This window comes from Delphinus delphis, chromosome 1 (assembly GCF_949987515.2).
Source record: "Delphinus delphis chromosome 1, mDelDel1.2, whole genome shotgun sequence".
In the NCBI taxonomy this organism is placed as follows: domain Eukaryota; kingdom Metazoa; phylum Chordata; class Mammalia; order Artiodactyla; family Delphinidae; genus Delphinus; species Delphinus delphis.
In genome coordinates this window covers 57,085,881-57,112,451 of record NC_082683.1, presented here as the reverse complement: position 1 = coordinate 57,112,451, position 26,571 = coordinate 57,085,881, and the positions used below count along the sequence as shown (strand labels likewise).

At 35.5% G+C, this 26,571-nt stretch overlaps 2 protein-coding genes across 2 annotated transcripts in view; one reads left to right on the top strand and one right to left on the bottom strand.

Moving 5' to 3' along the window:
* The first annotated feature begins 1,793 nt into the window (after positions 1 to 1,793).
* Positions 1,794 to 4,206, top strand: INSL5 (insulin like 5). Its single transcript, XM_060005809.1, has 2 exons — positions 1,794 to 1,968; positions 3,974 to 4,206. Exons 1-2 carry the CDS (start codon positions 1,794 to 1,796, stop codon positions 4,204 to 4,206), a joined length of 408 nt encoding a protein of 135 aa, XP_059861792.1.
* A 19,321-nt stretch (positions 4,207 to 23,527) lies between these two features.
* The window catches only part of DYNLT5 (dynein light chain Tctex-type family member 5), a 28,553-nt gene continuing 25,509 nt past the window's right edge, over positions 23,528 to 26,571 (bottom strand). Inside the window, exon 4 of the mRNA XM_060005795.1 lies at positions 23,528 to 25,786. Within this exon, the coding sequence (XP_059861778.1) occupies positions 25,583 to 25,786 (204 nt within the window). The 3' untranslated portion in view covers positions 23,528 to 25,582. The remainder of the gene's footprint in view (positions 25,787 to 26,571) is intronic.

The window sequence follows — 26,571 nt, the reverse complement described above, 5'->3', positions numbered from 1 at the left end:
TTAAAGCTGGCATTATCAAGGTGGGCAATATAAGTCTCCAAAGAAGGGAAGAAGTTGGGAATAAATGGCTGAATAATTGCTGATGTTGTGAGTATGTTAGACTTGGTCATGCAGATGTGTCCCTCTGGAGCTGATAAATGACACAGATTCACCTGCAGTTTTGACCCATCAAAAGATAAGGTAGCTCTGTCTGATGTCAAAAACCATTCCTGAGCCTTTGGTGTCTTTCTTAGCAAATGGGCGCCCTACCTCCCAGCTGTGCAAGGCAGAAACCTAAATACCACTTTTGGCTGCTCTCTCCATTGCCCCTGATGCCCAATCAGTACCAAACCCTTCTATTGTTTGAATACCCATTTGTCCCATCCTCTCTACCATGACCTTAGTTTAGGCCACCATCATATCTCATCTAAATTATTGCAGAAGCCTTTCTCTGTTTTCCCTGCCTCAAACCTTGTACCCCTTAATCCATTATCTGAAGCCAGAGAGATAAAGAAAGCATCAATTCTTTGAAATAATATGTCTGTTTTTCAGAGTCAGAGATGTGTCCAATGACAGCATAGATTATTTTGTTCTGTTTTCTAGCTTCCCTACAGAAGAACAGTGATGTCACAAATATTAGGGGTGAAATGACATTGATCCACAGGCTCAAGTGATTTTTTTCAACCAGATATCACAAAGATTCAACAAAATCAACTAAAAAATTATTTGTCCAGTTTGCTAAAAAGCGACACAATAATTCTTTAAGATCTCAAACTCTAGAATTTTCAGTTTAGGTAAAAGCTTTGCAAGAGCTAGTGCTTTCAGAAGGTTTACTGTAAGAGAAATTTCATTATTTAGCTATTTGAGATTATGAATTCAGTTTTCTATTATAAAAACGTGTGTTGATAAAGGCATACCAAAGTCATAGTGTGAAGGATAACAAGGAAGATTCTAGTCAGAGAAATTCTCCTGAATTCTAAAGGAAAGTTATCTTTCTACTTTGTCCGGATGGTAAGGGAAGAAGGCAATCAATAATTATTGACTGTTTATTTTGCCAAGCAAGATGCACATTATCTCATTAGCTCTAGGAAGTAGTTACTATCAGCACAATTTTACAGTGAAGGATGCTTGGGAATGTTAAATATCTTGATAAAGATTCTAGAGCTGATAAGTGGGAAACCAGGATTCAAGCCTAAAACATGAGAACCTGCATTCTTTTTCTAAAAAATTTAATTTTATTTATGTATTTTTTATACAGCATGTTCTTATTAGTTATCTGTTTTATGCATATAGGTGTATATATGTCAATCCCAATCTCCCAAAGAGAACCTGCATTCTTAAGTGTGCATTCTCAATGCTTTGAAATAGATGGTGCTTTCAATACTTACAAATCCCTTATGAGATAGGTTTTCCCATTCTATAGATATGATTATCGAAGCTTAAAATGTTTAAAACTTGTCCTGTGTCACTCAGTAAGGGGTAGGGCTGACACTGAATCTCATACTTGTCTACTTTCAAAGTCCATGTGTTTTCCACAGTGTCTTCCAAGACAGCATCCTGTTAATTGTCTCACGTATGTGGCTAATAGTAAGTGATGATGTTCAGAAGGGACTGAATAACTAGCAATAATCGTAAAAGCTCATTTTTAAAACTTCATGGTGTCACCTATGTGCTTAGCAAATATTGTTAAAATGACGTATTGACCAATAAAATGTCAGGAAATTTCATATAAATTGGCCAAGAGTGTGAGGGCAACTTCAAAACTTGATTTGACAATATTCACTATATCAGACTCTCATTAAATTCCCAGCAAAATGAGGGGTTTCATTTTTACTTTGTTTCTCTTCTCTCTCCTGCTTGCCATCTCAGAAGTGAAGAGTGAAGAATCCAGGAAGCTCTGCGGGCTCGAGTACATACGAACTGTCATTTACATCTGTGCCAGCTCCCGGTGGAGAAAGCACCTGGAGTCGATCCCACAAGGTCAGCAAGGTAACATGAACGCATATGACTCCCTCATTTATTATTATTTTTTTAAGACTTGTTTTAATAACTGTTTCTCTAGTTACTGCTAAGCCAATTCTATATCAATCTGGGGGATTAATTATCAAAATAAACATTTTGGCTTGGGAAGGAGGTGAGCTTCCTTTCAAAAAATAAGGACCTTGTTTTCTTTAGTCCCCAGCTTGAAATGATTTGATTGCACAACTACTTCGACGAGCTTAGCATCTATGGCAGGTGCTGGGAGGGTGGGTAGAGAGAAGCATGTGATTTCAAGGGTCATGTTGGAGCAGCAAGATTTTCACATGCAGATAATTATAGAATATAATAAGTTGGCATTCAGGCAGGTGCTAAATAAGAATGGAAGGAAGGAATCTAACTTTTATTGAGCACTTATTACATGCCAGGCAGTTTCATGGGCAACATTTCATTCAGTCTTCCAATAAGGATCCTTTGAAGTAAGTAATATTACCACCATTTACCATTTTACTGAGGACAAATTTGTTCACCCAGCTAGTAAGCAGGGTGGTTGGGAAGCAAACCAGGTCTTTCTGGCTTCAGAGCTGAGGTCTCCTGTTTATTCTATACTGCGTCTCAGGTGGGGAAAAGATGGTGGTAGTGTGTTGTAATAAATGACACTACCGTGGAGGCGGTGGTATTTGACAGAGGCCCTAAGGGTGTGTAGGGTTTGGGAGTTATGGGGAGTGGGATGGGAATTCTAGCAGTAGGAACTGTCAGAATTTTAGAATTTTAAGGGTGGGAGTGAACCTAATGTGTTTCAGAAACAGAGAGGGGGGTGACTTCACTACATTTCTTCATTTTCCAATTCAAGTAACTCAGAAATTGGCATTTTTCTCCTGCTAATCCTATATTAAAGTGTGACGTATCATGTATTTAAGATTCTATTTTAATAATTGTGTTTGTTATGTTTTATAATAAAAGTAAAAAAGAAAAACATGTTTACAGAATAAATGTTGCAACCACACATATGATATGAAAACTTCACAGGTTTCAATTTGGTTTAAAATGACTGGTAAACAAAAAGATTTTGGAAAATGACCCAGAGTTTTTGTATTTTGGTGGACTAATGTCTTGAAAAATTATGAACTTACCACTCTTACTTTAATAATGCGAGGTTCATAGTTACTAGATGTTAATAAACAATAAGCATTTTTAATCTCAAGAGAGTAAACATAATTTACCAGATTGACCATATTTTATCAATCTCTGGCAAATCAGAATGCAATAGAAAAAATACATTTTGAATATCTTTAAAATATGTGGGGCAATGGAGTGTATGGCTGTATAAGGCTATCTCTTTCGACACCACTGACTTCATAATACTGTTTATTTAACCTTTCACAGGTTTTCAGATATTTTCCCATACATTATTTATTTGATGCATTACTGGTTTACCAATCAGCATTCATTTATCTAAATTTTTTTTGGTGCTTGCCAGTGTGCTAAGGTGCTGATAAGTAAGTTTGAACGAAGTTAAAGTGAGACAGGCTTATACATGGACTTCGGGAACAACACTGATAAAAACAGTTGGGCCCACTTTTAATTTTCAGACATAGAGGTTTAAATCTCCACTTCCCTCCTTACTGATCAGCTTTGCAGAGCATACACAGGATTATTTTTTGTTTGATTGTTTTCGTTGATAGCATGTAACTAATACACTCTGCCGTGGCGGAGGTAGCCATGGCAACAGAAGTCAAGCCCTGACTTGGCTGCTAACTGGCCAAGTGACACTGGTTCTGTCATTCCTCCTCTCTGCACCCACGTTTCCTCTTCTGTAAATGAGGAGGGTGGATATGACTGAGTTCTCCCTAAAATATCTAATCTCTCTGAAACCCCAGACCAATGTTAAAAAAAAAAATCAACTGCAAGATTCAATTTCCTTCCAGAAATCCAATGCATTTCCCCCAGAGTAGAACTTGGTTGCTGCCTTTGTCAGAGCTCTCTAAGGAAGTATTGTTTTTTCCCTTCCATATAGCTGCGAGAGGAAACCGCTTCCAGCTGCCTAATGAACAGGAGATTTCCAAGGAAAGCCCAGTGCAAAACCTTCCAAAGACGGATTCCTCGGGGGAGGAAAGTCTTCAGGGTGAACAGCTGCCCACGGAAGGGCTTCAGAGGTCAAAGAAGTATTCGGTGATGTCAAGACAAGACTTGCAAAAGTTGTGCTGCACCGAAGTCTGTTCCATGTCTGACTTGAGCGCTCTTTGTTAGGACAAACAAATCCCCAAGGGTGGCAGAGTTTTAGCACACGTTTAATCACAGTGTTTTACTTCCCAGAACAATACTCATATTGTGTCATTAAACTAATGTCTTTTGGGTAGGCAATCCTTCTTTCCTAAATGTTGTAGATGGTTGGCTAAAATCACAACGAGGTCTAGTTTCTCCCATTGCCAAGGTGAGTGCACTGTTCTTTCCAAATTTTAACTAATCCTTTGAAATTTTAAATGCTGTGCAAAATTACAATAAAAATTCCATAAAGCAAGCTTACTGTGATTTTTCTGTTTTTAAAACAATTTTAAAGAACTTTAAAACAGTAAACCAAAAATGTTGATGGTAAAAAAAACCTTAAAAAATAAAAAACTACTATTACCTCATCATCTAGAAATAATCCACTCTTAACTTTTGTGTTGCTGTATATTATTACTGAAAATTTAAACATCGATTCACAGTCAAGTGTAAGAATCGAAACAAAGTGCTTTTCTCAAGAGTTCTTAGAGTGCTCAATTAACGTTTCCTAATATGCATCTCTTCAACATTATACTTGAGAATAGTTGGGTGCATATATGTATCAAAGAGGGCCCATAAACAGCCCAAATCCAGAAAACGTTTGGGTATCTTAGCTCCTTTCATAGTCCGGGCTGCCTTGGTTTTGCCTTCCTACTGCTGAGATAAAAGGACATTCTATTCTCATCCTGGATGTTGAGAAACTAAAATGCAGATAGCCAAGTCATTGTGCCACAATTGGATGTCTTCACAGATGAAAAGATAACGTAAGATATCACAAAACTATGCTCTTATTTCTAACTCTGTCAGCCAACTCCCCAGTAGGTTTTAACATAGACTCTGTTCATCTGAGGAGCTGCCTATTAATACTCCAGCCTGTATTTGAAATTCATCGTCTACACATTGTGCACGTAAATTGTGCCAAAGCATTGTTCTTTGCAGATAAAAAACTGAGTCTCCCTAGAATTAAGTAAACGTTTACTAAGTCACACAGCTGAGGAGGTGGTATCACTGATCCAAACTTAGGCTACTTAGCATGAATCAAGGCAGTCACATCAAACTGCACTGGTTGTCAATTACTCTTTACCATGAGACACTCCCTGTTTGTTTAAATCAGTTTCACTGAAGAATGTCTTTTGAAGAAGCAGTAGAAATTAATGATATTAAATCGCAACCCTTGAGTACATGCCCTTTCAATATTCTGAGGGGTGAAATGGGAAGACTACGTGAAGCATGTTTGCTGCAGACTGAAGTATGATGGTTTCCTCAAGGAAAAGCACTTCTGTGATTGAGTTTGAACTTAAAAGTAGCTGCTTTTTCCAAGAAGCACCATTTTTTAAGAAAAAATAAAGACTGAAAAACTGTGTTTATTCAGATTTGGGTATTAGCAATGAAATGAAATAAGATTTGAAAATGAACAAAGTAGGCTTCAAGGAAAACGACTGACAGCATTGGTTGCTGATGATAAAGTTCAAGCTCACAAGCAATTTTGGAAAACTTTTACCCACCACCCTGAGCATCAGTGGTGATATTTGATTTTTTGATATTATATGACATGTGTCAACATTTGGGAGATCTGCTATAACTCAATGAACCAATATTTTCCAAATGATCAATGCATGATACTACAAAATCATGAATGGTTAAGAAATCTGCTCAAAGTGCAAAATAAAGATTTTAATCTAACTACAAAAAATTCATTGGTATCATTTCAGATTTTACATTGCAAGTAACCTTTAATAAACAGTCACTTGTTGAGTTTTGGTATAATATCAAAAGAGAATATATTGATAAAAATGATCTGAAAATTCTATTAAAATACTCTCCCCTTTTGCAACTAAATGTTTGTTTGGCTGAATTTTCTTCATGTACATTAGCCAACATAACACACAGCAGCAGATTAAAAATGTAGGCGCTGATAGAAGCTGTATTTTATAAAGACAGTCATTAGAGACTTGCAAAAATATAAAACAGTGCCACTTTTCTCACTAAATGTTTTTTGTTTTGTGAAAATATAGATTTTTAAATAAAATGTTATTGGTGTTAATGTGTGATGAGTTTATTTTTATTTTCAAATGAGTTAAACATTTAAATTTCTCAGTAAAATTCTAATATGATAAATATTGATAAATTGAACCCACATAAACAAAAGCTCTTTGACATTCTTAATACTTTTTAAGAGTGTGAAAGGATTATGAAACCAAAAAGTGTGAGAATTGCTCTTATATATTTGCCACAAATTTTTGAGCTTCCATCAAGAGATGTTTAGGTTGCTGTATTTGTCATGACAAAGATGCAATAAACAGCCTTGTTTATATATCCTTATGTACTGACACTTTCATTTCAATGGGATAGCTTGCCAAGTTGCTAGGGGGAAAAATATGTGTATTTTTTTCAGTGTACTTTTTAATAGTTATTTTTTATTTGTTACATATTTATTAGTTATTATAAATGTATCTATTCAATTTAAGTACATAGAGAAACAAAGAAGAAAGATGGGACCTCGTCTTTTTTTTTTTTGCGATACGCTGGCCTCTCACTGCTGTGGCCTCTCCCGTTGCGGAGCACAGGCTCGGGACGCGCAGGCTCAGCAGCCATGGCTCATGGGCCCAGCCGCTCTGCGGCATGTGGGATATTCCCAGACCGGGGCACGAACCCGTGTCCCCTGACTCGGCAGGCGGACTCTCAATCACTGCGCCACCAGAGAAGCCCGGGACCTAGTCTTTTAACTTAAATCCTGTAGTTCCTTTTTTGGGGAAAAAAAGATAATATATGTATACGGTTAGGAAACGTAAACAGTCCAGGGAAGTATAAAATACAACAAAAGTCTCACTCTCTTCCATTTGATTCTGAAGTAATATAACCCTTATTCAGAGTTTCTTGTAATTTCTACCAGAAACAAAAAATTATGTCTATACTGAATATATGTGGTATAGTTACAGATTTAGTAACTATAGTAGATATAGATAGCTTGCCCTATATCATTATCTATCTACCTACCTACCTATCTTATCTATCTACCTATCATTGTCTATCTATATCTATATCTATCTATATCTATAACAGAGACTTTTAGCTGTCCACTAAAACTTCTCCTCTTCCTCTTGGGCACAGATAGACTACATTTCTCAGTCTCTTTTGCAGTTTCATGTGGTCATATGACTGAGTTCTAGCTAATTAAATGTGACTAGTCCATCAAGTCTCCCTCCCTCTGCCTCAATTTAGCAAGCAATAACCTTTGACGTTTTTATGTTTGATTTTATTTTTTACAGTTGTTAACCCACTCTAATACAATATGTACTGAATCTATCAACCCATTTTACACAAAAAGAAATTACACATACTCATTGCTTTTGTTTAATACATCTTGGAAATATTTCAATAACATCCCAGTATAGGTATTATAATTTTAAACACATACCAAGAGAATACCATTTAAAAAGTTTGTATTAATTCATATTTTCACTAGAAATTTATGAGTGACTCTTTCTCTACATTCTCCCCAGTCCATGATGTTATTACACTTGCAAAAATTTGCAATTTTTATAGATGAAACATTGAATATAATTTTGTTGCATTTGCATTATTACAACTATGATTGCCTTTAGTATTTATTGGACATTTTAATTTCCTCTTCTGTAAATTTGTCTGTTCATATTCTTTGCCCATTTTTCGATTTCTATTTATTTATAATAGTTTTCTTATCAATTTTCAAGACTTTTTAATATTAAGGATATTAACTTTCTGACTGCCTTCTTAGTAAAATATTTCCCCCCAAATCTTTGGTATGCCTTGATTTCATTTAGGATGTCTTTTGCATACAATGTCATTGCATACAATGTCTGTCTTTCCTTTACAGTTTCTGGATTTCCTTTTTTGCTTAGGCAGACCACCCTTATTGTGAGTAAGGTTGTGAAAAAGTCTACTAAATTATATTCTAATAATTTAATTTTGTAAACTTTGCATTTAAATTTAATCCATCTTATATTTATTTTTGTATAGTATGAGGTGTTTAATTTTTATTTTCTTCCAAATGAACAGAACATTTTGCCTGCATCATGGAACAGCCTTTTCCCATGGAAATTTCATGCCATTTTAGTCATATGTTGTTTCACATGTTTGGAGCTATTGTAGGCCCTTTATTCTGCTCTTTGCTCTATTTATCCTCAGTTAGCACCATACTATTTCGATTGCAGTAACTTTATGGTAAATTTTAGTATCTCTTAAGAAAAGTTGTCCATCACTATAGATTGTTTAAAATTTTTTCATGGATATTATGAGACATACATCCTTCTATGTGGATTTTATAATCCAGTTTCCAAAAAAATTTTATTGGAATTATAATTTGAATTGCTTTACATTTATACTCATGTAGAAAACATTTATGTTCTATGATATTAAGAATTCTTATCTAAAATATATTACTATAATAATACAGTATTTTATTTCTTTTAATAACTTTTTATAATTTTAACTATATATATAGGTCTGTGTCTTTTTATACTACCTTCTAATTTTGTTACCTTTTTTTTTTCATTTTTTTCTTAAACATCTTTATTGGAGTACAATTGCTTTATAATGGTGTGTTAGTTTCTGCTTTATAACAAAGTGAATCAGCTATACATATACATATATCCCCATACCTCCTCCCTCTTGCGTCTCCCTCCCACCCTCCCTATCCCACCCCTCTATGTGGTCACAAAGCACCGAGCTGATCTCCCTGTGCTATGCGGCTGCTCCCCACTAGCTATCTATTTTACATTTGGTAGTGTATATATGTCCATGCCACTCTCTCACTTCATCCGAGCTTACCCTTCCCCCTCCCTGTGTCCTCAAGTCCATTCTCTATGTCTGCATCTTTATTCCTGTCCTGCCCCTAGGTTCTTCAGAACCTTTTTTTTTTTTTTAGATTCCATATATATGTGTTAGCATATGGCATTTTTTTTTTCTCTTTCTGACTTACTTCACTCTGTATGACAGATTCTAGGTCCATCCATCTCACTACAAATAACTCAATTTCATTTCACTTTATGGCTGAGTAATATTCCATTGTATATTACCCTTTTATTTACCATTTTTATTTGCCCCTGTGAATGAGACATTTCCCCCATGTTCATTTCTAAATGCATGCTGTGATACAAAGAAAAATCTTGATTTTTTGTATACTCATCTCCAGCCACCTCCTCCAGTTATTTTATTAAATTTAATGGCTATCTACCCAAGTCTATCTTGGGTTTTCTAGGTGTACAATATTATCATCTACTAATAAAAAGGTAATTTTGTCTCTTTCAATATTTAAACTGATTGCTTCATATTCTTGTCTTATTACATGACTCATTACTCTGAAATTATATATTGAGAGGGTAATGTGCAGGCGTTGTTGTGGGTGCTAAGGATACAACCATGAATAAAACAGACTAACTGTATATTCTTATGGAAGGCAGACATAAGCAAGAGAAATATTAGATAATGATGGACGCTAAGGAGAAACTATGAAAAGGGAGCAGGAAGGCTTGGAGTGGGGGTGAGGATTGAATTTCAGACAGAATAACTAGGGAAGGTCTCACTGGGAAAGTGACTGCAGCAAGAATTCTTAATGATGATGATGATGGTAGATATCTCTTTCATCTTCCTAATTTTAACAGAAAAATGGTTTCTGCATTCCAGTACTCAATATAATATTTGCTATTCAAAATATAAATAAAATAATGAATAAATAATAGTCTTTATATTATAGATGCATATATGTATATGTACGAATATAAATAATATTGTTGATTATCTAAAGACTTTTATTACCTATTGCTTATGAACTTATTTTGTTATAAATGGCTTCTAAATTTTATCAAATATCTATTTAACTTCAATATATAATATTTTTTCTCTTTTGTTAAAGTGAAGAATTATATTGCTAGCTCTACTTATGTTGAAATCTCTCTGTTTTCTCAGAATAAATCTATTTGATCATGGATTTATTAGTTTTTAGTGTAATAGTTTTTCAATACTCAGAAGGACTAAATTTGTTAATATTTTCTTTAAAATTTTTAATCTGTGTTCATAAGTAAAACTGATCTCTATGTTTGTCAATGAAGATTAATATAGCTTCATAAAGTGAAAACATTATCTGTTCTTTAGAAATTTGGAAGAAAAATGCTATGATAGTATCTTTTGCCTAGTGACTTTAAAAAGATTTGCTGAAATATAATATACATATACAATAAAGTGCATAACTTTAAAGTGAATTTTTGCCTATTTTTATAGCCGTGAATTCCTGGAACAAATTCAGTTATTAATAATTTGTTATTGTTTTTGACATATCACTGGATTTTATTTGCTATAATTTTGCTTAATATTTTTGCATATATTTTCATTAATAAACTTGTATTTTTCTTATAATTTTCTGTAATATCTTAAGTGATTTCGATATCAGGGTTAAGTTAGCTCTATAAAATGAGCTGGGACAATCCCTTCCTTCCTTCCTTCCTTCCTTTTCTAATCTCTGAATGTTTAAGATTGGTATTATTTCTTCTTTAAATGTTGGAGATTTCACTACTGAAGTCATTAAGACTTGGCATTTTCTTCGTAGAAAGATTTAAAATTTCAGATACAATTTATTTTACAGATGTAGAAATCTCAAGATTTTTACAATTTTTCCTGAACAAATTTAATGATTGTGTTTTTCAAGGAATTTGTCCATTTCACCTAAATAAATTCTTCATAATATCTTCTTATCTTTTTGCTGGGAGGTACTTTTTATATGGTAAATCATTACTTTTCTAGTCTACTTTGTAGTTACTGATCTTTTCAGATTTCTATCATTTTGAGGGTTAATTTAGATAGTTATTCATTGCTCAGAATTTCTTCTAGATTTTCAAATTTGCATGACAGCAACCACAAGGCTTTCCTTTATAGTGTGTCCTTGGTTTCAAGAACTTATCTTTAACACATAAATTCCGATCATATTATCAGCATTTATTCATATTTCAGTGTAAGAACTACTGCTTACCGCTATTTTCTCCTTCTTCCTGTTACATAGTTTCTAATCAATAAGTATATTTTGGTTGAATGAATAAAATAATCTTATATATTTTTTAATATTATATATTTATGTTCTATTTGCCCCTTAATCATGCTTGCTGATGGTTGGGGGGAGAAGGGTGTTTTTATTCTGTTACTCTTTTGTTTTTTTTATGTTTTGTTTTGTTTTCGAATTTTATTTTATTTATTTTTTTATACAGCAGGTTCTTATTAGTCATCAATTTTATACACATTGGTGTATACATGTCAATTCCAATCGCCCAATTCATCACACCACCACCAACACCCCACCACTGCTTTCCCCCCTTGGTGTCCATACGTTAGTTCTCTACATCTGTGTCTCAATTTCTGCCCTGCAAACCGATTCATCTGTACCATTTTTCTAGGTTCCACATATATGCGTTAACATACAATATTTGTTTTTCTCTTTCTGACTTACTTTACTCTGTATGACAGTATCTAGATCCATCCACGTCTCAACAAATGACCCAATTTCATTCCTTTTTTTTTAAGATTTATTTATTTATTTATTTATGGCTGTGTTGGGTCTTCGTTGCTGTGCGTGGGCTTTCTCTAGTTGAGGTGAGCAGGGGCTACATTTCGTTACAGTGCACGGGCTTCTCATTGCAGTGGCTTCTCTTGTTTCACAGAACAGGCTCTAGGCGCACAGGCTTCAGTAATTGTGGCTCGTGCACTTCAGTAGTTGTGGCTCATGGGCTCTAGAGCGCAGGCTCTGTAGTTGTGGCACACGGACTTAGTTGCTCCACAGCATGTGGGATCTTCCCGGACCAGGGCTCGAGCCCGTGTCCCCTGCATTGGCAGGCAGATTCTTAACCACTGCACCACCAGGGAATCCCTCGTTCCTTTTTATGGCTGAGTAACATCTTCTTTATCCATTTGTCTGTCAGTGGGCATTTAGGTTGCTTCCATGACCTGGCTATTGTAAATAGTGCTGCAATGAACATTGGGGAGCATGTGTCTTTTTGAAATATGGTTTTCTCTGGGTATATGCTCAGTAGTGGGATTGCTGGATCATATGGTAATTCTATTTTTAGTTTTTTAAGGAACCTCCATAATGTTCTCCATAGTGGTTGTATCAATTTACATTCCCATCAACAGTGAAAGAGGGTTCCCTTTTCTCCACACCTTCTCCAGCATTTGTTGTCTGTAGATTTTCTTATGCTGCCCATTCTAACTGGTGTGAGGTGATACCTCATTGTAGTTTTGATTTGCATTTCTCTAATAATTAGTGATGTTGAGCAGCTTTTCATGTGCTTCTTGGCCATCTGTATGTCTCCTTTGGAGAAATGTCTATTTAGGTCTTCTGCCCATTTTTGGATTGGGTTGTTTGTTTTTTTAATATTGAGCTGCATGAGCTGTTTATAAAAATCTGGAGATTAATCCTTTGTTCACTGATTCACTTGCAAATATTTTCTCCCATTCTGAGGGTTCTCTTTTTGTCTTTTTTATGATTTCCTTTGCAGTGCAAAAGCTTTGAAGTTTCATTAGGTCCCATTTGTTTATTTTTGTTTTTATTTCCATTACCCTAGGAGGTGGATCGAAAAAGATCTGGAAACAGAAGCTTTAAATGACACAATAGACCAGATAGATTTAATTGATATTTATAGGACATTCCATCCAAAAACAACAGAATACACTTTCTTCTCAAGTGCTCATGGAACATTCTCCAGAATAGATCACATCTTGGGTCACAAATCAAGCCTCAGTAAATTTAAGAAAACTGAAATCGTATGAAGCATCTTTTCTGACCAAAATGCTATGAAATTAGAAATCAATTACTGGGAAAAAAATATAAAAAACACAAACACATGGAGGCTAAACAATACATTACTAAATAACCAAGAGATCACTGAAGAATTCAAAGAGAAAATAAAAAAATACCTAGAGCCAAATGACAATGAAAACACGATGATCCATAACCTATGGGCTGCAGCAAAAGCAGTTCTAAGAGGGAAGTTTATAGCTATACAAGCCTACCTCAAGAAACAAGAAACATCTCAAATAAACAATCTAATGTTACACCTAAAGGAACTAGAGAAAGAAGAACAAACAAAACCCAAAGTTAGCAGAAGGAAAGAAATCATACAGATTGGAACTGAAATAAATGAAATAGAAACAAAGAAAACAATAGTAAAGATCAATAAAACTAAAAGCTGGTTCTTTGAGAAGATAAACACAATTGATAAACCATTAGCCAGACTCATCAAGAAAAAGAGGGAGAGGACTCAAATCAATAAAATTAGAAATGAAAAAGGAGAAGTTACAACAGACACCGCAGAAATACAAAGCATCCTAAGAGACTAGTAGAAGCAACTTTATGCCAATAAAATAGACAACCTGGAAGAAATGGACAAATTCTTAGAAAGGTATAACCTTTCAAGATTGAACCAGGAAGAAAGAGAAAAATGAACAGACCAATCACAAGGAATGAAATTGAACCTGTGATTAAAAATCTTCCAACAACAAAAGTCCAGGACCAGATGGCTTCACAGGTGAATTCTAGCAAACATTTAGAGAAGTGCTAACACCCATCCTTCTCAAACTCTTCCAAAAAATTGCAGAGGAAGGAACACTCCTAAACTCATTCTATGGGGCCACCATCACCCTGATACCAAAACCAGACAAAGATACTACAAAAAAAGAAAATTACAGACCAATATCACTGATAAATATAGATGCAAAAATCCTCAACAAAACACTAGCAAACAGAATCCAACAACACATTAAAAGGATCATACACCATGATCAAGTGGGATTTATCCCAGGGATGCAAGGATTCTTCAATATACACAAATCAATCAATATGATACATCATATTAACAAACTGAAGGAAAAAAACCATATGATCATCTCAATAGATGCAGAAAAAGCTTTCGACAAAATTCAACACCCATTTATGATAAAAACTCTCCAGAAAGTGGGCACAGAGGGAACCTACCTCAACATAATAAAGGCCATATTCAACAAACCCACAGCAAACATCATTCTCCATGGTGAAAAACTGAAAGCATTTCCTCTAAGATCAGGAAAAAGACAAGGATGTCCATTCTCACCACTATTACTCAACATAGTTTTGGAAGTCCTAGCCATGGCAATCAGAGAATAAAAAGAAATAAAAGGAATACAAGTTGGAAAAGGAGAAGTAAAACTGTCACTGTTTGCAGATGACATGATACTACACATAGAGAATCCTAAAGATGCCACCAGAAAACTACTAGAGCTACTCAATGAATTTGGTAAAGTAGCAAGAGACAAAATTAATGCACAGAAATCTCTTGCATTCCTATATACCAATGATGAAAAATCTGAAAAAGAAATTAAGGAAACATTCCCTTTTACCGTTGCAACAAAAAGAATAAAATACCTAGGAATAAACCTACCTAGGGAGACAAAAGACCTGTATGAAGAAAACAATAAGACACTGATGAAAGAAATTAAAGATGATACCAACAGATGGAGAGATATACCATGTTCTTGGATTAGAAGAATAAATATTGTGAAAATGACTATACTACCCAAAGCAATCTACAAATTCAGTGCAATCCCTATCAAATTACCAATGGCAATTTTTATGGAACTAGAACAAAAAAATCGTAAAATTTGTGTGGAGACACAAAAGACTCTGAATCGCCAAAGCAGTTTTGAGGGAAAAAAATGGAGGTGGAGGGATCAGACTCCCTGACTTCAGACTACACTACAAAGCTATAGTAATCAAGGCAATATGGTACTGGCACAAAAACAGAAACATAGATCAATGGAACAAGATAGAAAGCCCAGAGATAACCCCACTTATGGTCAACTAATCTATGACAAAGGAGGCAAGGATATACCATGGAGAAAAGACAGTCTCTTCAATAAGTGGTTCTGGGAAAACTGGATAGCTACATATAAAAGAATGAAATTAGAACACTCCCTAACACCATACACAAAAATAAACTCAAAATGGATTAGAGACCTAAATGTAAGACCAGACACTATCAAACTCTTAGAGGAAAACATAGGAAGAACACTCTTTGACATAAATCACAGTCTGTATGTGTCCCTAGGTGTGAAGTGTGTCGCTTGTAGACAGCATATATATGGGTCGTGTTTTTGTATCCATTCAGCAAGCCTGTGTCTTTTTGTTGGAGCATTTAATCCAGTCACGTTTAAGGTAATTATCGATATGTATGTTCCTATGAACATTTTCTTAATTATTTTGGGTTTGTTTTTGTAGGTCCTTTACTTCTCTTGTGTTTCCCACTTAGAGAAGTTACTTTAACATTTGTTGTAGAGCTGGTTTGGTGGTGCTGAATTCTCTTAGATTTTGCTTCTCTGTAAAACTTTTTTTTTTTTTCTGTAAAACTTTTGATTTCTCCATCGAATCAGAATGAGATCCTTGCCGGGTAGAGTAATCTTGGTTGTAGTCTCTTCCCTTTCATCTCTTTAAGTATCTCATGTCTCTCCCTTCCAGCTTGTAGAGTTTCTGCTGAGAAATCAGCTGTTAACCTTATGGGAGTTCCCTTGTATATCATTTTTCCCTTGCTGCTTTTAAAATAATTTTTATTTGTCTTTAATTTTTGCCAATTTGATTACTATGTGTCTCGGCCTGTTTCTCCTTGGGTTTATCCTGTATGGGCTCACTGCACTTCCTGGACTTGGGTGGTTATTTCCTTTCCCATGTTAGGGAAGTTTTCGACTATTATCTCTTCAAATATTTTCTCAGGTCCTTTCTCTCTCTTCTCCTTCTGGGACCCCTATAATGCGAATGTTGTTGCGTTTAATGGTGTCCCACAGGTCTCTTAGGCTGTCTTCATTTACTTTCATTCTTTTTTCTTTATTCTGTTCCACAGCAGTGAATTCCACCATTCTGAATTCCAGGTCACTTATCCATTCTTCTGCCTCAGTTATTCTGCTATTGATTCCTTCTAGTGTAGTTTTCATTTTAGTTATTGTATTGTTCATCTGTTTGTTTGTTCTTTAATTCTTCTTGGTCTTTGCTAAACATTTCTTGCATCTTCTCGATCTTTGCCTCCATTCTTTTTCCGAGATCTTGGATCATCTTCACTATCATTATTCTGAATTCTTTTTCTGGAAGGTTGCCTATCTCCACTTCATTTAGTTGTTTTTCTGGGGTTTTATCTTGTTCCTTCATCTGGTACATAGCCCTCTGCCTTTTCATCTTGTCTATCTTTCTGTGAATGTGGTTTTTGCTCCACAGGCTGCAGCATTATAGTTCTTCTTGCTTCTGCTGTCTGCGCTCTGGTGGATGAGGTTATCTAGGAGGCTTGTGCAAGTTTCCTGATCCTGTTAGTCTTTTGAAAGAAAAAATTGTACTTTTTTACTAGCTTTTAAATTTTTATTTAATATGTTTCAATTTTTGTCTGTAGATATCTCCCTATTTTTCTATGTAAATCTCCCTTTTATTTGTTTTGTTTATTTTGAAATGCTTTCTTAATTATTAATATTATATATTTCCTTCCTTTTTAACTCACTAATGTGTTTAAGTCTAAATATATATGTCTGAGTATATCTTCAGCTATGTCCCTGGGTTTGATTATGAAGCATTTACCTTCTTATTATGTTCTAAATTCTTTTCAGTTTTAGTTTTTTCTTCATCTTTGACTTAAGGAATTATTTGGGAGTGTTTCATAATTTCAAAATAATACAGTTTTGTTTTCTTAGTCCCTGATTTTTGATTTGTAGGTTTAGAAGTTTATGATCACAGATTAAGTCCTGTAAATTCTCTAATTTTTGTAATTTATTAAAGTTTTTCTGGGAGCCAAAACAATAAAAAAAAAATGTCCAGGTACATAATATATAGTTTATGTTGAGAGTATTGGCTGTTAATAGCTCACAGCTTTCCCCTTTTTAGAGAACTGCTCTAACCAAATGGAGGTGACTCACCAAGGAGGTTATGTGCCTCTCTCTCTGTACCCCCCTCCCCCACTCACGGATCAGCAACAGGTAATGACTGACTTACACAGAGTACAAAGGGCCAGCTCCATTTTGTCAAGGCTGAACCAGCAATATGGTGCACCTCCTGCTCCAGGACTCCAGGATGAACCTAAACTCCAGCTGAGAACACAAGCTTTGCATAGCTCCTTCCTGTCTGGCTTTCCTTTCTTTATTCCTCCTCAAAACACTCCCTCAATGTTTCAGACCCTGTTCTGGGGAAGCTAACTGTTTCAAGAGCTGTCATAAAAAACTGCAACAGGCTGGGAGGCTTAAAAAAGCAGACATTTATTCTCTCATAGTTCTGGAGGCTAGAAGTTTGATATCAAGGTACCATCAGGACCATGCTCTTTGAAGGCTCTGGGGGAGGATCTGTTCCATGTTATTCTCTGAGTTTCTGGTTTTGCTTGCAGTTCTTGGCATTTCTTGACTTGTAGACACATCACTCCAATTTCTGCCTCTGTTGTCACATAGCTATGTTCTCCTCTCTGTATAGGGCTGTCTTGCATCTCTTTTTCTCTGCTTATGAGGACATCACTCATATAAGCTAAGGGACCACATTACTCCAATATGACCTCATCTTAACTTACATTTTAATTATATCTGTAAAGACCATATTTCCAAATAAGGTCAGATTCACAGGTATCAGCGGTTAGAAACTTTACATATCTTTTCTGAGGACACAGTTCAACCCTAAACACTGACCTAACACATCAGATGAAAATGCATATTCTCTATTTTAGGGCATGTCCTTCTTTCTGCCTGTAACTGCTAAATCACGTTTTTAAAAAATATTATTGAAATTCTCCATATCTTGCTTATTTTTTGCCTTTTTTAAGACTCTGTAAAAGAACCATTAAAATCTCTTAATTTAATTATGATTTATCAGGTTCTTTTATTTTTAGGAATTTTTGCTTTATGTATGACTGTGACTATTGGATGCATAAAGATTTACTGTTGTTATACTCCCTTCAAGTTCTATCTCTACTATTAAACAGTATTTTTCTTTGTTTTATCGAATACTTTTAAACTTGGAAATCTGCTTTTTCTTATATCAATACTGCTTTACTTGCTGTTATTTAATACACAAAATTTGATGATTGTTTTACCTTCTTTATGAACTGTATCCTTTGTTCTTATGAAAAATTGTGTTAGCTAGCTCAGCCTGCCATAACAACATACCATACACTGGGTGGCTTAAACAACAGTGATTTATTTTCTTATAGTTCTGGTGGCTAGAAGTCCCAGATCAAGGTCTGGAAGGGCTGGTTTCTGGTAAGAGCTCTCTTCCTGGCTTGCAGACTGCCGTCTTTGGTCCTCATATGTCCTTTCCTCAATGTGTAGGTCTGTGGTAGTGGTGGGGAGGGGCGGGAATCATTCTCTTTTCCTCTACTTATAAGGCCACTAATTCTATCAGATTAGGGCCTCACCCTTATGACTCCATTTAATCTTTTTTTTTCCTAATGTATTTATTTTATTATTTTTGGCTGCGTTAGGTCTCTGTTGCTGTGCGTGGGCTTTCTCTAGTTGCGGTGAGTGGGGGCTACTCTTCGTTGTGGTGCACGGGCTTCTCATGGCAGTGGCTTCTCTTGTTGCGGAGCATGGGCTCTAGGCGCCCAGGCTTCAGGAGTTGTGGCTCGCGGGCTCTGGAGCGCAGGCTCAGTAGTTGTGGCACACGGGCTTAGTTGCTCCACAGCATGTGGGATCTTCCTGGACCAGGGCTCAAACCCATGTCCCCTGCATTGGCAGGCAGATTCTTAACCACTGCACCACCAGGGAAGCCCTCCATTAACCTTAATTACCTCCAATGTCCTAATTTCCAAATATAGTCACAATGGGGATTAGAACTTCAACATATGAATTTGCTAGGGGACACAATTAAGTCCATAGCAGATATCATTCCTTTTCTATTTAATGCTTTGGGCCTTGAAATTTACTTTGTTTAACATTAGTATTGACATTGTCTTTTTGCTCATATTTCTGTGGTATATCTTTGACCAAAATTTCAAACTTAACTGAACTTTAACTCCTACTTTTCTTGTCTTTTGGTTTTCAGTGTGTATTCTCAAAGTCACATGTAGCTGGCTTTTATTTGCTAAACAAACCAATTCATGTTTAATGAGTGGTACTTAATATAGCTGATTATATTCTATACAGTCTAGTATTTATTTTAATTTTTTTGTTTGCATGACCAATTCCCCTTCCTCACTTGTTAATTTGGAAATGTTACTGTGCTTTTCCATTTCATTGCTGGTTACTTTCCACTTTCTATTAGACGTATAAAAATCTTGACTTCTCTGTTTTATAATTCCAATTCCCCTCCTCCACTAAGAGAATCGTTTACAACTAGGGCAGTCAAACCATGGCTTTGGGGTCAAATCTGCCCTACCATCTGATTTTTACGGCTCACATGCTAAGAAGGGTTTTTACTTTTTAGATGGTTGATAAAGAAATCAGAAGAAGAATAACTTTTCATGATATATGAGAATTAAATAAAATTAAACTTTCAGTTACATAAATAAAGTTTTGTTAGAACACTGCCACACTTATTTTGTTACTTATTGTCCCTGACTATTTTTGTACTTTGATGGCAGAGTTGAGTAGTTGTGACAGAGACTGCACGGTTTGCAAGGCTGACAATATTTACTGTCCAGCCCTTTACACTTTGCTGACCTATGATTAAGAACATTCTAATATCCTCTGGTTGACCCAGCTCTCTAGAATGTGTCCTTAGAAGGCTTTGCTTGTGCTTGTAAACTGGGATACAAATAAAAAGTTTAGCTGTATTTTTAATTTTTTAGCTGTCCTACCAAAATATAGTTCTTACTATGGAATAAATTTCCTCAAAGAAAAATAAAAAGATAATGTATTTTCTATAATTAATATATAGACTATTTTTCTTTATTTCCAAAATGGAATGACTCTCTAAGGTTAATATTTCTCATATGAATTTAAAAAATGATTTCTCAGCACTCTCTGAACAAATCAGTCTGGATATTCTGTTCTTTTGATGGTTAGATGATCCACCCTCATCATGATCTGTGGGAAGCAACAGACTTTCTTTTTTGATTATGAATGGTAAGTGCGGCTTAGTGCTTCCCATAGTGGTTATACTGGTTCCCTGCCTTGCTAAGTAGGAAAATGGCCTAGTGGGTGTGTAGAGAACCACAAGTTTCCAGTTATGTCCTGCACTAAAATAAAAATATAAAAAATTGTGCATGGTAGTTAAATTAGCAAGGAAAGAAACTGAGAAAAAATTTCAGGAAACTTTAGTCAGACACTTAGCATAGTTAAGCTTTAATAAACCTTCTGGTAGTATGTGTTCATGTATGCGAAGAAGGGAAGAGAGCATGTAAATTCAAATGGACACTAAGACAGGAAAAAATAAGTAGATAAGTAGCATAAGCAAAAATATTGAAAGGAACTACGGAAGTCCTAAAGTGGGAGGCAAGACATCTCATCAGAAGAAGTATAAAAAAATAGGCAGAGGTTAGCAAAAAGAGATTAAATTTGGGGATGAATGGTATTTAATCATAAATGAAGATTTGAGAAATAATTCAGTGTTTCTGACTCAAAGAAGGCAGAAACAGGTGATTAAAACTTTTAAAAGAAAAAAAAGTAATCTAGGGAGTATAGTGGAGAGCAGAAATTGCTAAAATATATGCTCAATTCTTTAGGAAAACAGGTTCTGCATAAAGAAGTTGGAGGTGGAGAGAGAGCTTTCCACGATGGGTCAGATGTTTTACATACACTTTCCCTTTCAGTCTTCACAGCAACAACAGAAGTAGTGATCACTGATCATTGATCAGTTATAAGTAGCAATCACTGTTACAATCATTTTTACCTTTGAGAAAACTGAGGCTGCAAGACACTAGTCACTTTGCCCAAAGTCACACCGCTAGTAAGGTCTAGAAGCTAAAATGAGATATATGTCTGTCAAATCTGCAATTTAAAACAAACAAACAAGCAAACAAGCAAACAATCAAACCTATATCACATTGCTGCTCAAAAGAAATGAATTCAGAAGAGAACAGAGGTGGAATGCAGCTGGAGGAATGTTTGGCACATTTGGCCCCAGGCACCACTTCCAGTGTTTGTGAAAGCAACATATTGGTGGGGCTGAGATCTGGATTGCAGGAGGTGGAAGTGAGAGCAGCAGAGAAAGTCAGAGGCCGTGGGGCAGACCACTTATTTAAGAATTTCAGGAGCAAAAAGCACAGTAAATTATCAATACTATTTAATATTGAGTTTTCTTAATTCATTTTTTGATAATATCTAGAAAGATAGGTCAAGTCATGGTCCCAAAAGGAAAGTGTTCACTCTCTAAAATGGCTAGATTTAAAAGTTCTGATTTCTCAACTGTTGTTTTGTAAACCCATCCACGTACTGGATAATTCCCAAGAGTTTCTAAAAAATCAATGAACTGAGATAGCTCAATTTCCCGACACGTAATCTGTAAGGGCCTTTTATTATGTGTTTTCTTTAAGGTTGTTTTACTAAGGATGACATCAGACGACAGCATTGACCCTTCTATTTAAGGTGCTGATGGATTTAGGACTGAACCTTTATATTTCTTGTGGTGTCTGACAACAGAAGCCCATCATATAGAATTTTGTTTTTAATGAAGGAAAAAAAGAAGGTATCATTTAATTTTGATTTTGGGAAAAATTTCTCTTGATTTTGGTGAAGGTTTCCTGCTGACATTCCTAGAGTTAACTGAATTTTCAGTAATTTGCTACTAGTACTGACTATACTTGCTGAAGCTGCTGCTAATGAATATTTTATAAAGCAGGAGGAAGATATTAGGTCTCAGTATGGATGCCTGCCAAGTCTAAATTTCTCACCTTGATGTTGTAACTCAGCTCCAGTCCCACTTTTTCAGCTGCCTGAGGCAATCTCCAACTGAATGTCCCATTATTAACTTAAATTCAACAAGTGCAAAATCAAGCTTAGTATTTTAGTCTTCAAATTCTTCCTGCTGACTTTATTTTTGCTAGGAGGACCATTGATCTGGTTACTCGGACTCAGACTTTCAACTGCAATCATAGGAGCTGCAATCATAGGGCTTCCTTTTAGGCATGGTGCTGTGAAGAGCTTAGCTAACATATGGATTTAATTCTCACTAAAACCCTGTGAGGTAGGTACCAGAACTATCATTACTGTACTTTAAGATGGGGAAGCTGCAGCATAGTGGGGTTGTTGATTTATTTAAGATCACTTAACTAGTGACTGGGATGGAAGGACTCAGACCTGAGGCTGCAAACATCAGAGCTTGAAACTTTCAACCACCTTTTCACTTTGCCTTAATTACCTCTGACTCCTTCCTCTTTGCCTGATTATGTAGACTTTGTCCCTAAAATGTTCATACAACTGTCTTCTCCTTTCCATTTCAATGGCACCGCTGAGTTCAGCCCCTCATTACCTGTCACTTCTCCTAAGTGGTCTTCCTGCTCTTTACTGATGCATTCATCTTCTTAAAGAGTCAGTTCATGTATACAATCAGCCTAATGAAAAGCCTTTGATGGCTACCCATGGTCTGAGTGTCATTTTCATACTCAGACATTCAGGTTACCAATCTTAGTTCCGGCCACTTATCTTCATTCATGAACACTGTGTTTTATCCAGTCTAGACTTCTTCCTGTATTCTGAACTTCTGTGTCTGTTGAAATTCTACTTGTCACCTTCATAGTATAGATAAGTGCTTCGTCCTTCATGAAGCCTTCCCTGATTCCCTTAATTATATAAAGATATTCTGGACTTTTCTTATGAAAACATATTCTAGCCTGTACCACGGTCACTTGTATATTTATCACCCCTATAGGATCCTAGGTCTTCTAGGGTTGAACTCTGTGTCCTATTACCTTTTTGGTTGGTAATTATGTAGCATAGTACTATCAATGCTTGCGATTCTTTCTTGAAAAGTTAAGATGTATTACATTTTATTCTTAGGTGTTGTCAGGATATGTGGTCCACATACTCAAGATGTTTTCGATCTAGTAAGGGAAACAAAGCTGTTATTTAAAACTCAGCTAGAGAAGAATCAGGGGCTCAGCCATGAGAGTGATGAAAGAAGAGAGAGGATGGGAGGGGAGAAATGAATGGAGAAAGATTTAGAGAAAAGGTGACACCTGAGTTTAATGCTGAAAATTGAAGGAAGCTGCTCTAAGTGGAAGGAGGGTGTTCTGAGCTAGGCACAAGCATGAGTCAAGGCTGTGAGGTAGGGACAGCACTTTGGGAACATCTATTGAGAAGAAAAAACACCAGGAGAGTTCAGTGGGTTTCAAAGTAAAACAATTCCCTCAAAGTTAGTGTCATTTCTTTTTTTAAAAAATGTTTATTTTAAAATTGAGATATAATTGACAGAACATTGTATAATTTTAAGGTATACAGCATGTTAATTTGATACATTTATTGGTTGGAATAGGTGTTAGCTAATATATCTATCAAAATTTCCCATCACAAAGCTTTTTTTAAATAATCGGCATTCCTCCAAGTTAGTTACAATTAGTAGTTTTTACTATATATTTTTATGCTGTTATATAATTGCTAGAATTCATCATTGACTACCTGAATTACAGTACACAGCAATATGCTGGCAAACCGCTTCCTTTTTCTGATTTTTAACTGCCATCGTATTGTAAGGTTTTGAATCCTTATACAGCCTAAGACAGATGGTAAGAAACTATCTCATGGTTGAGATTTTATAACTCTAAAAAATAAGGACATTTTTATAATGGACTTTCTACATACTAAAAAAATTTCCTTCATACTGATTTATTCATGCAAAATTGCTATATGATTTCCCCTGCTATTGTTCTAAGAGGAGAGATGTTCATAAATGTATAGTGAATATATAAAACTCATTTATGTAGTGTACTTATGATCTAATCCAGATTCAACACTGGCTATGAAGATCGACAAATCTTGGTTGTGATAAATTATTACACAGACATATTCCCACTAAGGCACTAACAAAAAAAACAATGAAAATTGACTAATTCATTTTGAAACGCTACCTTAAAAGCCAGAACAAAGAGAAGAAAAGGGATTTAAAAAGTATACTTAAAAAAAAATACACGTCATCTTGAGGGAAAAATAAGACATCAGTACATGATTATAAAGCACTATTTTCCCATTTGTTAAATTCGTTTTGATATGAATTACACATCATTTTTTCCTTAGGACTATAGAGTTGCTAATTTTCTCCATATGTGTACACTTCATCTTTGACCTTTAACAAATGTCCTCTAGGCAGACCACTTACCATCCAAGAACAATGTCACAGCACCATTTTACATGCACACAAAGGGCTGAAGGCTCCATAAAAATAAATGATCCATGTTATAAGCTACATTAACCCACAGAATAATAAGCTATTGCAGCCCTGTAAATTTTAGTGCCATCCATTCAAAACCACACTGGGTCACTTTAGTATTAAATTCATAGGAACAAAATAGTAAATACACATTTTATCTGTTAAGCTGCCAGCTATATATTTTGTGTAAAAGTCTGTTAGCCTAGGAAACCTATTGAAAGGTGTATCAGGCAGTGTATATTTAAAAGCAGTGTCTCTTTCCAATACACGATTTTATGTTAAAGATACACTTACTATTAAGCATCATGTATATTTAATATCACAACCTCTACTTCAGTGCCCTAAAAAGCCTATTTTTATTTTGTTGCTTCCATTATTGAAGAGCTAATATTTGGTTCTCCCACAATTTTGTAAAGTGCAGGCAACCCACAAGAGCTTCTAGTTTTAGCTAGCAGTCCTGTGGGACTACGATAATTGTTATGAAATCATTAATTCTACATTAGCAGTTTCAACTGTCAGGTACATATAACAATAATTGCAGTTAATGAATGCTGCTTAACTTATTAAATACAAAATGAAAACCAGTATTCTTTTATACACAGCACTGAGACAGAGTACCATTGATCATTTGTGTATACCACATTGAATATGCTACCATCATTTATTGGGCAGGGTATATAGCCATATTTTTTAAGACTTCTCTTCATTAAAAAAATAATGCAGGGAATTCTAACTCTCTAATTAAAGTGTAATTAAAATAATTAGTACCCAAGGCAATATTTAATAAGAATCTATGTCTATGAAAAAACAATCCAGCAGAACCAAGACTTAGTTCCTTCTTTGGATAAAAAAGATTCTTTCTTGTGCCACCTTCTCTCCCCCAAAGAGTAAGTATACTCTTTCATACTTACAAGAGTATGAAAAAGTCCCCAAACTTCCAATTGTTTGAAATATTAGTGTTGTGTCTTTCTCAAACGTCTGGGCAATGAAACTTGTGTACAAAGATACAGCCTATTTCTTGATTTAAAAAGTATGAACTAGATTTCTTGTTTTCAGTCACTCAAAGTAAACTGTGTAGACATTTGCAAGAGCAAACAGAGAAGAATTTCTGAAAATGTAAGATGCAAAGGTATCATTTTTAGGATCCCAGAGGCATCTGCTTCCAATCAGTATGCTCTGGCCAGTCAGTTGTCCAATGTGAACCATCACAATTAGCTTATATCGTGGAATCATCAAGTCCTTGATCTGGGCTTTAATAATCTAGAAATTAAAAGCAAAAAAAAATCCTCACTTAGTCACATTGAAATGTAAGAGTCTTAATTTTCCTCATAAATATAGTGGATTTAACTGAAGACAACAGCATGATACATTTTGGATCCTTTTTTTTTTTTTTTTGGTGGTACGCGGGCCTCTCACTGTTGTGGCCTCTCCCCTTGCGGAGCACAGGCTCCAGACGCGCAGGCTCAGCGGCCATGGCTCACGGGCCCAGCCGCTCCACGGCATGTGGGATCTTCCCAGACCGGGGCACAAACCCATGTCCCCTGCATCGGCAGGTGGACACTCAACCACTGCGCCACCAGGGAAGCCCTTGGATCCTTTTAACTGTTGTAGAATGGTAGCTATAATTTCCTTCAAGCACTGGCCTCACAAGACAGGACATTTAGGGACAAAATGATAGCCCAAGCAAGAAATCTACGTTTTCTAAGGCACATGGAAAAATGATAATCCAGAGAATAGAGTTTAATGGATTTATTACATTCTTTGAAAATCTATGTTGAGATGGCTTCCCTTCAAAGAATGTTGGCATTTGAGTTATACCCTCTTGTTCATGTCTAATTAAGGGACCATACAGCTGGAGTCTCCTGTAATATGACTAATCGTGAATGCTTATTAGAGAGTTTGTAATGAAAAAGAAAGTAGAGAAAACCTGATGGAGTGCCAGCATTTTACTTGATAAAAATAGAAAGGTATTTAAAGGCCACAATGTTTGCATTTGATGGCATACAAAGAAGGTGACTTGGGGAAGAAAAAATGATTATTAAAGT